At 36.8% G+C, this 13,170-nt stretch overlaps 3 protein-coding genes across 5 annotated transcripts; all 3 read left to right on the plus strand.

The window, feature by feature from the left end:
• Window positions 1-276: 276 nt before the first annotated feature.
• LOC109797384 (Plant invertase/pectin methylesterase inhibitor superfamily) lies at window positions 277-2,551 on the plus strand. Its single transcript, XM_020357410.3, has 2 exons — window positions 277-1,532; window positions 1,650-2,551. Exons 1-2 carry the CDS (start codon window positions 590-592, stop codon window positions 2,318-2,320), a joined length of 1,614 nt encoding a protein of 537 aa, XP_020212999.1. The 5' UTR covers window positions 277-589; the 3' UTR covers window positions 2,321-2,551.
• Window positions 2,552-2,921: 370 nt separating this feature from the next.
• LOC109797473 (pectinesterase) lies at window positions 2,922-9,467 on the plus strand. The gene is made up of 2 exons (XM_020357523.3): window positions 2,922-6,168; window positions 8,619-9,467. Exons 1-2 carry the CDS (start codon window positions 5,241-5,243, stop codon window positions 9,308-9,310), a joined length of 1,620 nt encoding a protein of 539 aa, XP_020213112.1. The 5' UTR covers window positions 2,922-5,240; the 3' UTR covers window positions 9,311-9,467.
• An 855-nt stretch (window positions 9,468-10,322) lies between these two features.
• Window positions 10,323-12,949, plus strand: LOC109797502 (putative pectinesterase/pectinesterase inhibitor 28). 3 transcript variants are annotated; one of them, XM_020357556.3, is made up of 3 exons: window positions 10,323-10,455; window positions 10,804-11,891; window positions 12,079-12,949. In XM_020357556.3, exons 2-3 carry the CDS (start codon window positions 10,844-10,846, stop codon window positions 12,798-12,800), a joined length of 1,770 nt encoding a protein of 589 aa, XP_020213145.1. In that variant the 5' UTR covers window positions 10,323-10,455; window positions 10,804-10,843; the 3' UTR covers window positions 12,801-12,949. The 3 variants fall into 3 exon arrangements, with proteins under 3 accessions (XP_020213145.1, XP_020213146.1, XP_020213147.1); XM_020357557.3 differs by having other exon boundaries at window positions 10,334-10,455; window positions 10,808-11,891; XM_020357558.3 differs by having other exon boundaries at window positions 10,347-10,455; window positions 10,823-11,891.
• The last annotated feature ends 221 nt before the right edge of the window (window positions 12,950-13,170 follow it).

The following is a 13,170-nucleotide window of genomic DNA, read 5'->3' on the forward strand; positions in this document are numbered from 1 at the left end:
TAGAAATTATATTACCGCGCAAAAATCAATGCTAGGCTATGCGAAATCTACTTGAAACTTATCCAATAATTCGAGTTTTCAATAACTATACGAAGCAAGGAATACTTTTAGAGTGAGATTACGATTCATAGGCCATCCTCATTTATCTATCTTGTGTATTTATCAAAGTATATATAAACAAATGTGCAGTATGAACAGGATCTTGGGAGAGGCATGTGTTTTAAGGTTGGTTTAACAAGAGAAGCCGAGACCTTAGTGATATGTATACTTTTGATCAAACATCAAATGTGAGAAGCTATATTTGCATCACACAACAGCAAAGAAAGTGGCCAGTGGGAATCATCAATGTTGAGCAACAAGCTGAAAGCAGATCAGAATATCATGCCATGCCTCCAACAAAAGAAAGCATTAGAATAACTTGGGACTTTGTCCATAGAAAAAGCATAAAGCAACGTGAATGATAAAATTAAACACAGAAGAAAAGGAAAACAAAAAACTCTCACTGCCACGACATTTCCCCTTGTATAAATAAAAGTTGCTTGGAAAGACCACAACCATACTTTCTGCCTCTCTAGTTCTCTCTCAAAAGATGGCCACCCTTAGTTTCCTTTTCATCCTCATGCTTTTACCCTCATTTGAGGCTCTCTCAGATGAATCCACACCCTACTCATCAGAAATCCAAACACAAGACATGCAAGCCCTGATTGCACAAGCATGCATGGACATCGAAAACCAAAACTCGTGCCTCACAAACATCCAAAACGAGCTCACCAAAATAGGTCCTCCAAGCCCCACCTCAGTGATGAGTGCAGCACTCAAGGCCACACTGAACGAAGCAAGAGTGGCCATCGACAACATAACAAGGATCACCGAATTCTCCGTCAGTTACCGCGAGCAACAAGCCATAGAAGATTGCAAGGAGCTCTTGGACTTCTCGGTCTCCGAGCTTGCATGGTCGATGGGTGAGATGAGAAGACTTAGATCAGGAGACACAAATGTTCAACACGAGGGAAACCTCGAAGCGTGGCTAAGTGCAGCACTCAGCAATCAAGACACGTGCCTAGAAGGCTTTGAAGGCACTGATAGACGCCTCGAGAGTTACGTGAGTGGAAGCTTGACACAAGTGACGCAACTTATAAGCAATGTTTTGTCTTTGTACACTCAGTTGCATGGCTTACCGTTTAGGCCTCCGAGGAACACTACAAGTGAAACAATGGAGTTTCCTGAATGGATGAGTGAGGGTGATCAAGAGCTGCTTAAGGCCAAGCCACGTGGCGTGCGTGCGGACGCGGTTGTGGCGTTGGATGGGAGTGGTCACTACCGCTCTATCAACGATGCTGTTAATGCAGCTCCGAGTCATAGTCAAAGGAGGTATATTATTTACGTAAAAAAGGGACTCTACAAGGAGAATGTGGACATGAAGAAGAAGATGACAAACATCATGCTTGTGGGGGATGGTATTGGCCAAACCATTATCACAAGCAACCGGAATTTCATGCAAGGATGGACCACTTTTCGAACTGCCACGCTTGGTTAGTATTATAGTAACACCATTGGAAAATACTTTGATATATGTATTTTGCAATTTAAATAGAATGCGTTTTTCTTTATATAAATGGGTTGAGAAGTTGCAATTGAATATTGTGTAGCTGTATCGGGGAAGGGTTTCATTGCGAGGGACATGTCATTCAGGAACACAGCTGGGCCAGTGAATCATCAAGCGGTGGCACTGCGTGTGGATTCAGACCAATCAGCGTTCTACAGGTGCAGTGTGGAAGGGCACCAAGACACCCTCTACGCGCACTCCCTGCGACAGTTCTACCGCGAATGCGAAATCTACGGCACCATTGACTTCATTTTCGGCAACGGGGCCGCAGTGTTGCAAAATTGCAAAATATACACCAGGGTCCCACTTCCCTTGCAGAAGGTCACCATCACGGCCCAAGGCAGAAAAAGCCCACACCAGAGCACTGGCTTCACCATCCAGGATAGCTACGTTCTTGCCACCCAGCCCACGTACTTGGGCCGGCCCTGGAAGCAATACTCCAGGACGGTCTACATCAACACATACATGAGTGGGCTGGTCCAGCCTCGAGGGTGGCTCGAGTGGCTGGGAAACTTTGCCTTGGACACCTTGTGGTACGGTGAGTATAGAAACTATGGGCCTGGTGCATCAGTGGCGGGCCGGGTCAGATGGCCCGGTTATCATGTGATTAAAGATGCTTCTACAGCTAGTTTCTTCACAGTGCAGCGCTTCATTAATGGGGACACGTGGCTGCCCAAGACAGGTGTTAAATTTACAGCAGGCTTGACCAATTGAGTATGGTCGTTATTATTTGTATATCAAAACAAATAAGCTTACCATCCTCCATTTTTTTAGATAAATAATTGATGGAGGAGTCATAGGTTTTTTTTTTTTTTTTTTTCAGTGGGTTGATGTTTAGGAATTAAATTTGTGTTTGGTGGGTGTTGTTGGGATTAGGAGTGGTGGTTTGTAGTAAAATTATTTCCCCAAAACTCATTTGAGCAAATAAAATAGGCTTTTCTTGAACACTTATCTAATTTCCTTTTCCCAATGTGAAGTCAATCGAGAGTTCGGTTCTTAATTTTTTTTTATCTGTAAATTCTTAAATTAAAATTAAGTATCTTCTAAAAGAAATATGCCATTAACGATAATGATTTTAAAAGTAGTTTCTGTTTGATTGTCGCAAGAATTCAATGAATTCTTCCCTCTTCCCATTTCAATGAATTATTTAGGTTTTTATTACAATGCCTTTAACTAGCAATTAGGCTTCATGTGGAAACACATAATTTATAATATGGAACTAGTTAAGGTGGCGTTGGTTCAGAATTCAGATATCACGTATCGGTGCGTATAGCAGCATATGTAATGGCGTCTAGGCAGCTGACAAGTTCAATTTTGTTAACCAGTGTATTAACAAATTCTTATATAAAAATACTAGTTAAGGAACTAATATAACAAGTTTTTATTAAAACCGTAAACATAAAAAAAAATAAAAAAATTACAGAGAGAGTAATATATTACAATATAACTTGTTTTAATAATTTATTGGATTCCCCACGAAGCCACTGTGGAATTCATGAGGAATAGGTCTCTGTTAGCTTAGTTCCGTTTCTTTGTTGTTTTGATTTCCTATCTACCAAAAAAGAAGAACACGCAAATACGTGGTATGTGATGTGAATGCTAAATCTCGTTAATCGTTATACCTTGCTTCATTTTTCATCGTCAATGTAACTTTCCGACTTTTCCACTTTGTTTATGACTACGAATTAATTATTTAGGTATTTAACAATTAAGTGTTGAAGAGGTTGATCGTTCAACACTTGAGTAATCTCGTGAGTTTGAGAATTCTGTCGACCTAAAGGAGACCATCTTTGCATATCTAGCTCTCTGTAGATTCTATTATTTAAGATGGGGTCACTCAGGCAAAATCTGGTTGTCTTACGACCAAAACCCTATGTATTCATTTAGAAAAATTCTTGATCTACTAGTGAAAAATGAGTCTTTTATGTCACATTTTTTTTATCGGACTTAACAAAAATTGACAAAAAAGATGCGGTAGTGTTATTTTTGTAATTTTTGTGAACTTTTTTACATCGGACCTTACCAAGTTTGAATTAAAAAAAGTAGCAAAAGCGAATAAGAAGAGTGCATGGGAAGCACATGCAAGCACGCACTCACTCAGATCTCATCACTTTTCTAGATTCTTCTCTGTATAAACCTTCATGCCCTCTCCTTTGTTGCTAAATCGTTTTTTTTGTCTTCTGCAGAGTGGGGTGAACTCTTCGTTTCTCGTTCGCACACTGTTGCAGCTTAGATATGAATCAGGGTTTCGCTAACACCTTTTTGTTTCGCATTGCTATTGTGGCTATTTGTTCTATTCGGTCTTTATGTTGTTTTATTTGTTTGGGTTGTTGGCCTTTTCTTCTGTGTTGTTGGCCTTTTCTTCTGTGTTGTGATCTATTAAGTAGAACGACTCGTTCTCCAAGCAAAACGGTTCGTTCTACTTGCACTCGTTATGCTTTTTTTTGTTTATAATTTTTTTACGTCAGATATTGGTAATGTCGGATGTAAATTTACGTTGGTTTTCACAACCGACGTAAATTTACGTCTCTTGCTTTAACATCGAACTTTTTTCTGACTAAAAAACTTAAAATAATCGACATAAATTACCTTGGTGAAAGATCATTATGATACAAAACCCTCTGGATTAAAGTAATACATGCAAAGAGTCTTCATTTCTCTTGGATCGATATTCTAAAGATGGAGTGACTTGATCGATGGGAGATCATCAATATTCAAAGTCTTTTAGATTAAAATACCAAAGTGTGAAGAGTCCTTATTTCCTTTGAATCGATTTGCTGACGATGAAGTGACTCGGTTGGAGGGAGATCACTATAGTACAATAAGTAATAGTATTAAAAAAATTAAAGAATATATATTTATTTATAAGAATTGAATTTGATACTAGGAATTTACAACACTCATACACACTAACTAAATTAGATCTCCTTGATAGTTTAATAATCTTATTAATAAATATTAATTATTTCTTTAACAATATTATTAAATAAATTTATTTTTAAAAGGTTATTAAATCATGTTATTTATTTATTTTAATTTATTGTAATAATTTTAGTAGTGAGTAGTGTTATTAATAGCGTTATTTATTAAAATAAATTAACTTTAAGACCTAAATTTAAATAATCACTACAAGAGAAACACTAAAAAAAAATTGTGATGTAGTGAAAATTTTTTTTTATATTTTTTATATAGTAAATGTTACTTGAAAATGAATGCCAAATTATTTATAAGACTAAAACTGTATAGTTTTAAAATTAAGAATCTAAACATTTCTACAGAAAATGTTAATGATGCTCTTTTTAACATGCTTTATCTTTTTGTTGAAGTTTATTAAAAAATACAAATGATGAATTTTGTGATCTAATATCGTATTTAATGAGACTCTCACGAAAATGAAATTTGTGATTAGTTTTCGTGCGAGTACATATAATACAATATTCTCATCTTCAACATATTGATTGATATGGGAACACACACTATTAGCTGATGTGTTAATGTCGGTTAATTTTAACTTATTTTAAACGATGATAGTCTTGATAATTAAACCTGGAATACAACTTCTTATAATTACCAGCAAGCTGTTATATATATCGTCTTATGTATTCTGTTTGCGTCCATCCTCATCAAATTCTCCATGGCCATTTCCGAGCTTTCCTTGAGCTTCTTCATATTCTATAATTCTCTAAGCATTAGTTTCTCCAACTACGCGTCTCTTGCTGCACCCTCCAGCGATTCCATTTGCAACCTCACACCTTATCCAACATTTTGCGAATCCAATTCACCTTCTACCGGCCAACCCAACATACATGGATATGGCCGTTTTTTCGCAGACAACTCATTGTCATCATCAAAGAAGTTCGTCTCATTAGTCTCTAAATACCTAAAAAAATCTCCATCATCCAAGTTCCCAAACTCCACCATGCTCGCCCTTGAAGATTGCTACCTTCTAGGTAACCTGAACATGGGCTTTTGGAAAAGGACACAAAAAAGCATCAACAACACTAACACCCTCAGCAACTCAGAGGCTGAAAATTTGCACACTTTGCTCAGTGCTACGTTGACCAACTACGACACGTGTTTAAACAGCATTCATGAAACCACGTCGAGCCCCGACGATGAACTACTAACCCATCTTTCCAATGGAACCATGTTTTATAGCATATCTCTTGCGTTCTTCAAGAGGGGATGGGTAGCCAATGATGCAGAAAGAAATGGTCACGTGTGGGAACAGATGGTGTACGAGGTTGTCAGAACAAGGGGAAGAAAACTGCTTCAGTTGGGTCCGGACAACGTTGTTGTGAGGCAAAGGGTGGTGGTGAACCCAGATGGGTCTGGAAACTTCACAACTATCAATGATGCTGTGGCTGCTGCACCGAACAACACGGGGAGTAGCGACGGGTTTTTCGTGATTCAGGTGGTGGCTGGTGTGTATGAAGAGTATGTTTCTATTCCCAAAAACAAGCAGTATTTGATGATGATAGGAGATGGAATTAACCAGACCATAATCACCGGCAATCGCAGCGTCCTTGATGGTTGGACTACCTTCAATTCTGCTACTTTTGGTACGCTACCTTTAATTCAAACCTTCTTTTTGTTTTCTTAGCTTCGGATTATGCACATGATCGAGACCATGATGATGTCGAAGATGTTTATAATATTTTTCTATTGATTCAGATTTAAGATGTTGCTTGTTTCAATTTGTTATAAGACACTTGGTTCTTTAAAATGAAATATATTAAAATAAGGTATAAATAAGAAAGCAAAAATATATTCACTAATGAATTAGTTTAAATTAAAATATTTCATATTACAAATTACTGACACAAATAGTACAAATAATTTGATGTGTATATTTTTTAATTAAAAGATCAGAATTTGATCCTATTTTAGATATAGAATTAAAGATACCATTTTATTTTTAATATAGATTAACCTAGCAATAGAAATTTATACTTTCTAATTATAAAAATGAATCCCTTTAATTCTGCTACTTTCGGTACTCTACCTTTAATTCAAAGCTTCTTTTATTTTATTAGCTTGTATTAAATATTTTTCTTTTTATGGACATTCTTTTTAATATTCTTTTTTCTATTATTAATCTTTTAAATTACAAGTTTTAATGAATCTTACTATTAAACGTAAGTAGGAGTGATAGAGACACTTACATGTCCAAAATTTAAAACAATTTTTATGTGATATATATAATATTCTATGTACATAAATTAGAATAACTCTAACGTATGAGAGTAGTTTAGAAGTTTTGCTTTAATTAGAATGTTTTTTACGAAAATTTTTTCAACTAAAATGTTCTTAAAAATGTTTTAAACATCTTATCTTTTTATGTTTATCTTTTTTTTTTTTAAATAAAATTTTAATCTTTTACAAGATATCAATAATTAAAAATAACTTATAAATTATTTATGATAAATTTAAAATAATATCTATACATTAGAACAATATTTATTATAATCTCGTGCATTCCAAAAATTAAATTCGCAAAAAAGTTTAATAAAATTCGATTTCGTGTCGTGCACATATCGATGAAGAAGAAGAAGAACATGACAATTTTGAACAATTTTGAATATGTGATAATTTTCTAGTGATGAAGATGTTGCTTGTTTCAATTTGTTACAAGCAACATGGTTATTTAATGCGAAGGTTATTAAACTGTTGTTAAGCATGACTATGAGTGTTGTAAATCTTGGTACTAAGTTCGATTTTCATCGATAAAAATAAATAAATTATTTCATATATTTAACTCTCTTTAAATTAATTGTCTCGTCTTTATATTCATTTTACATATTTATAAATATGGGGGTACGTTCTCTAGCAAGTCATTTATAACAACTTCGAATCAAATCGTCGAGTAGGGGTAGGTATACGGACTGGTCTGACCCGCTTAAGGCTCGGTCCGTAAAACCCGCGTTTTATATGGGTCGAATAACTTCGGTCTGTAAAATAAATGGACTTATTTTTTAAGTCCGTATCTGGCCCGCCAAAATCCGTGCGGATAACGGACCGGTCCGCGGGCTTAAATAATGGTTTAAAAAAATAAATTTTTTAAAAATAATACATAAAATTAGAAGAAATTTTTTTATTTATTTATAAGCTAAAATTTATCATACTAAAATTTATCAATAGTTAAAATAATTTAAAATACTAAATATTAAAATATTAAGATAAAAATAATTACAAATACTTAAATAATAATACTAAACTTTCAATAATAAAAGCATCAAAATGTCATAAAAATAATTCAAATGACAAATACATACCAACTAAACATAATTTTAATATTATAATAATTAAAAAAATTAAATACATAACTTAATATTAAAATTGTAATATTTAAACATATTAATTAGTGAAGTCCGCGGACTAGCCTGCGAGTCCGCGGATAAAATTCGCCAAGCCCGCAGACTTCACGGGCCGGACTCAAAAATTAAACATAAACATACGAATTTGAAAAAATTGGGTCTATTATCCACGAAGTCCGCGAACTTACGGACCGGTCCGCGGACCCGAGTCCATATACCCACTCCTGTCGTCCAGTGACGAACGAAGGAATTTTTTTAAAGGTAAAGTGCAAGTTCCTTAAGATAGAATGTGCCAAGTCTCTGATTAATTCATTCTGTTTCTTTGATAACACAAAAGATAATAAACTATATTTTTCTTTGTTCCCTTTCGCTGCTATAGTACTTTTTTTTTTTTTCTTAAAAGGGAAGTTGTATTTAATACGAAATGGTTTGACTCCAAAAAGATGCGTAATTGAATATTCGATCACACGCAAGCAAGACCGCATAGATGATTGAAAATGGAAGCATGAACATATGCATGAATTTTAACTTGTCATACGTATGCTCGTTCATATCTCACACATTTCCCTTTAGTACTATGAAATTAATTTTCCTATCCCAAAACTACATATTTTTCTTATATTTATATCTTTCAATTGCTTTGATAAACAGAGTATATATTAATGATAAGTAACCATAATTTTCGTAATTTATAGCGGTGGTTGCTGAAGGTTTTGTGGCAATAAACATAACATTTCGCAACACAGCTGGAGCAATAAAACATCAAGCAGTAGCCCTCCGAAGCGGTGCAGACCTCTCTGCATTTTACAATTGTAGCTTTGAAGGGTACCAAGACACCTTATACACACATTCCCTTAGACAATTTTATAGGAACTGTGACATTTATGGCACAGTGGACTTCATATTTGGTAACGCAGCGGTAGTCTTGCAAGACTGTAACATACACCCAAGACTTCCTCTGCAAAATCAATTCAATGCCATCACTGCACAGGGAAGAACTGACATTAACCAAAACACTGGCACCTCCATTCACAATTGTAGCATAACCGCGGCAAGTGACTTGGCCACTAGTAATGGCACCACAAAAACTTACCTAGGAAGACCCTGGAAGCAATTTTCACGAACAGTTTATATGCAATCTTTTATGGACAGTTTGATCGATCCAGCGGGTTGGGTGGCTTGGTCAGGGGACTTTGCTTTGGACACCCTTTACTACGCGGAATTTGATAATAGTGGGCCTGGATCCAACACTACTGATAGGGTTACTTGGCCCGGCTACCATCTGATTAATGCCACAGATGCTGTTAATTTCACTGTTGCTAATTTCATACTAGGTGCTGCTTGGCTTCCTGCCACTGGAGTACCTTTCCTTCCTCATTTACTTTGATTTACTTGCACCTTCAAAAATAAAATCAATGAATTAATTCAAATTGTTTTCGTTTCTCTTTTCATGTTGTAATATTGTCTTTTCTTTAGTTCTTCCTTGTGATTATTTGTATTTAGATCATCGTGTAATTAATTAACTTAATGCTAAATTCTGTTTGTTTTTGTTTTCTTCGTTCCTAAATTAAAATGAATATAATATTTTGTCAAAGCACGTGTCCTTTGGCAAATGGTGGACTGTGGAGCGTGTAAAACTTGGCGACAAATCAAGCCAATAATTAAGTACACCAAATACAAATACTCCTATGTAACCAAATACTTGGCGATTCATTTGCTGCACCTGTATTATATATGCCTTGGTGTCACATTCATGTTTTATTTTAACTCATTGCTTTCGACCTTAAATACTCCTATCATATAAAAACAGTGTCTGTTAAAACACGTGCACTGCCTAATCAACATCGTTACCGAATTTTTAGATTCACGTTGTTACTTTCTTTTCCCACCAGTCATTTGGGAAAATATAATCTTTTTTTTCTTCCATCTCTTCTATTATATATTATAGTTTTAGAAAAATAAATTATTTTCACAAAGACATTGGTGTAACATATAGATAAATAAATAGACATAAACTTTATAAATATATATAATTTCAATCATATATAAAAATAAAAAAATAACTACAACTGGTGCAACATGGTAGTTAATGTCTAAATATGTGTCCTCGTGAAGTTGCAAGAGATCAGGTGGAGACAATTGAAGGGGACCCATGGAGAAATTTTGGCAATTGAGGTGAATCACCATTCACCGCAAAATAAGGCCCCTCTCCCCTTACTCTTTCTAATTTGCTAAAACAACACGAAAATTGAAATAATAACTGCAAAATTTTGCCATATATTTTGTGGTTTGTCCGTGTCTCTCCTTTTAGAAAAAGAATACCAACCTCTCTTAGCCTAGCTTTTGACTCCGAGCCTCACATTTTTCAACTGACGTAACAAACTTTGAATTCCTTCACTCAAATAAATACACACATATCTCCCACACTACAACCACACCAACGCACTCTCCCCAGGGCTCCGACGGAGGATTGTAACTCCTGAACGCCCTTCTCCGTTTTACTCATCAGTGGCTCCTTTTCTTACCAAATAGGTATCATACCTTCACACTTTATACGCATTCATTCATTCAACTCAACCAAAACCTTAAACACACAAATTGCTTATGAATCAAGGACAAGGGTCATTTATAAACATCCTCATTTCTTAACTTATGAAAGACAAAAGCATGGCAGACTTGAATAATGACAACATAGATTATCGATATGAAATTTTGCTTCTATCAGAAGAACATCATTAAAAAAAAAAAAAAAAAAACCTGTGAAATTGGATCCATAAGTTTTTACTATTGATTTGCATGATGAGTTTTACCAATCAATTTATTGTTCAGTTTTGTTTGTTATTGTATTATATTAATTACATTGGGTATATGTGGATGAAGGAAGTTTGGTGTGAATTAGGAGTTGCTTTGATTAAAAAGGATGGGGGCAGATGGACAGAGTAGGCGAATCGCCATCATTGGCGTTTCGACATTCTTGTTGGTGGCTATGGTCGTGGCCGTGACGGTAAGCGTAAACATTAGCAACAAGGAAACGAGTGGAAATGAAAAGGAAGAAAGCAAAACCCGCGTAGCTTCCACGATGAAAGCCGTGAAAACCCTTTGCGCACCCACGGATTACAAGGAGGACTGCGAGGAGAGTCTCACTGCACACGCCGGCAACACCACCGACCCAAGAGAGCTCATCAAGATCGCATTCAACGTGACCATCGGCAGAATCAGCGACGGGCTCCAGAAAACGCAGTTCATGCACGAGGCTGAGAACGACCCCAGAACCAAGGAAGCACTCGACGCATGCAAGCAACTCATGAACCTTTCCATGGGGGAGCTCAGGAGGTCGCTTGAGAAATTCAACAAGTTCGACCTCAACAACCTCGACGCCATCCTCACGAGTCTCAAGGTCTGGCTCAGCGGCGCGATCACGTACCAGGAAACATGCCTCGATGCGTTCGAGAATACCACAACTGACGCTTCCCACAAGATGCAAGATCTCTTGCAAGCTGCCATGCACATGAGTAGCAATGGCCTCGCTATCATTACCGAGCTGTCAAAAACTCTCTCAGAAATGCATGTCACCAAACCCGGGCGCCGCCTCTTGAAGGACGTTGATGATTTGTCTGTTCTTGGTCACGAAGATGATGAGTTGTTTGAGCTTCCCGAGTGGGTTGAAGATCGCGCTGGGGTTCGCAGACTCCTTCATATGACTGGACGGAAACACATGGCTAATGTGGTCGTTGCCAAGGATGGCAGTGGAAATTTCACCACCATCAATGAGGCTTTGCAGCACGTGCCTACGAAGAACGTAAGGCCATTCGTTATCTACATCAAGGAGGGTGTTTACAATGAGTACGTCGAAGTTTACAAAAACATGACCCATGTCGTTTTCATTGGTGATGGTGGTAAAAAATCAAGAATCACTGGAAACAAAAACTTCATCGATGGGGTGGGGACCTACAGAACAGCTAGTGCTGGTACGTTTCTATCAACTTTTTTTAACAACAAAACTTAGGTACACTATTGTTGAATTAGAACAACATATAAATACTTATGGTAGTGTATATAAGTTTTTTTCCCAACACATTTCTCTTTTTATACCAAAAAAAAAGAGTGTATACATTTAACATTTTCCTTTTTTTTTTTTTTTTTTAATCTATGCAGCCATTTCTGGAGATTTCTTCGTTGCCATAGGTATGGGATTTGAGAACTCGGCTGGTGCTGAAAAGCATCAAGCAGTGGCCTTGAGGGTTCAATCTGACAGGTCGATCTTCTACAAATGTAGAATGGATGGGTACCAAGACACACTTTACGCCCACACCATGCGTCAGTTCTACCGTGACTGCATCATTTCAGGAACCATCGACTTTGTCTTTGGTGATGCAGTGGCTGTTCTCCAAAACTGCACTTTTGTGGTTCGGAAGCCATTGGAAAACCAACAATGTATCGTGACCGCACAAGGCAGGAAAGAGAAACACCAACCATCGGGTTTGGTCATCCAAGGAGGGGCCATTGTGTCAGACCCCAAGTACTACCCAGTTAGGTTCGACAACAAAGCCTACTTGGCTCGTCCATGGAAAAATTACTCAAGGACCATCTTCATGGACACCTACATCGGTGACTTGATCACACCCGATGGCTACATGCCATGGCAAACATTGGAGGGTTTATCTGGAATGGACACTTGCTTTTACGCCGAGTACAACAACCGTGGCCCTGGTGCAGACAGATCCAAGCGCGTCAAATGGCAGGGAGTAAAGACCCTCACATCAGAAGGAATAACAAATTTCTTGCCATCCATGTTCTTCCACGGAGATGACTGGATCAGGGTAACCAGGGTTCCTTACTATTCTGGAGTGTCCTCCATTAGGACCCCCACTCATTGAAGTTGATTCATTTTCGGGAGAGAGTGTGTGTGTTGCAACAAAAACTACTTACTACTATTGTAATGCTTAAGTTGTACCACCATTGCGTTTTGTTTTCCATTCATTCATTGGTCTAAAATGCAAGTGTGTGTAACTGTCATTTTCCCACAGTTCCCTCAAATGCTTGTGTAGGATGCTTAGTTTCGCTATTACGTAACTCTGAATCCTTCTTTCGCCCATTTTCTTCTTAAATGTCATTCATTACGATCGGCCGCAGTTGGTTGTTACACACATATTTACAATGAACTAAAGATTTTGTTCGGGTAAGTTTTTTTTATTTTATTTTTATTTTTATAGGGAATTTAAGTTTTAAAAAAGAATGAAAAACTTT

Source organism: Cajanus cajan, chromosome 6 (genome assembly GCF_000230855.2).
Source record: "Cajanus cajan strain Asha chromosome 6, NIPB_CcT2T_4, whole genome shotgun sequence".
Taxonomy (NCBI): Eukaryota; Viridiplantae; Streptophyta; class Magnoliopsida; order Fabales; family Fabaceae; genus Cajanus; species Cajanus cajan.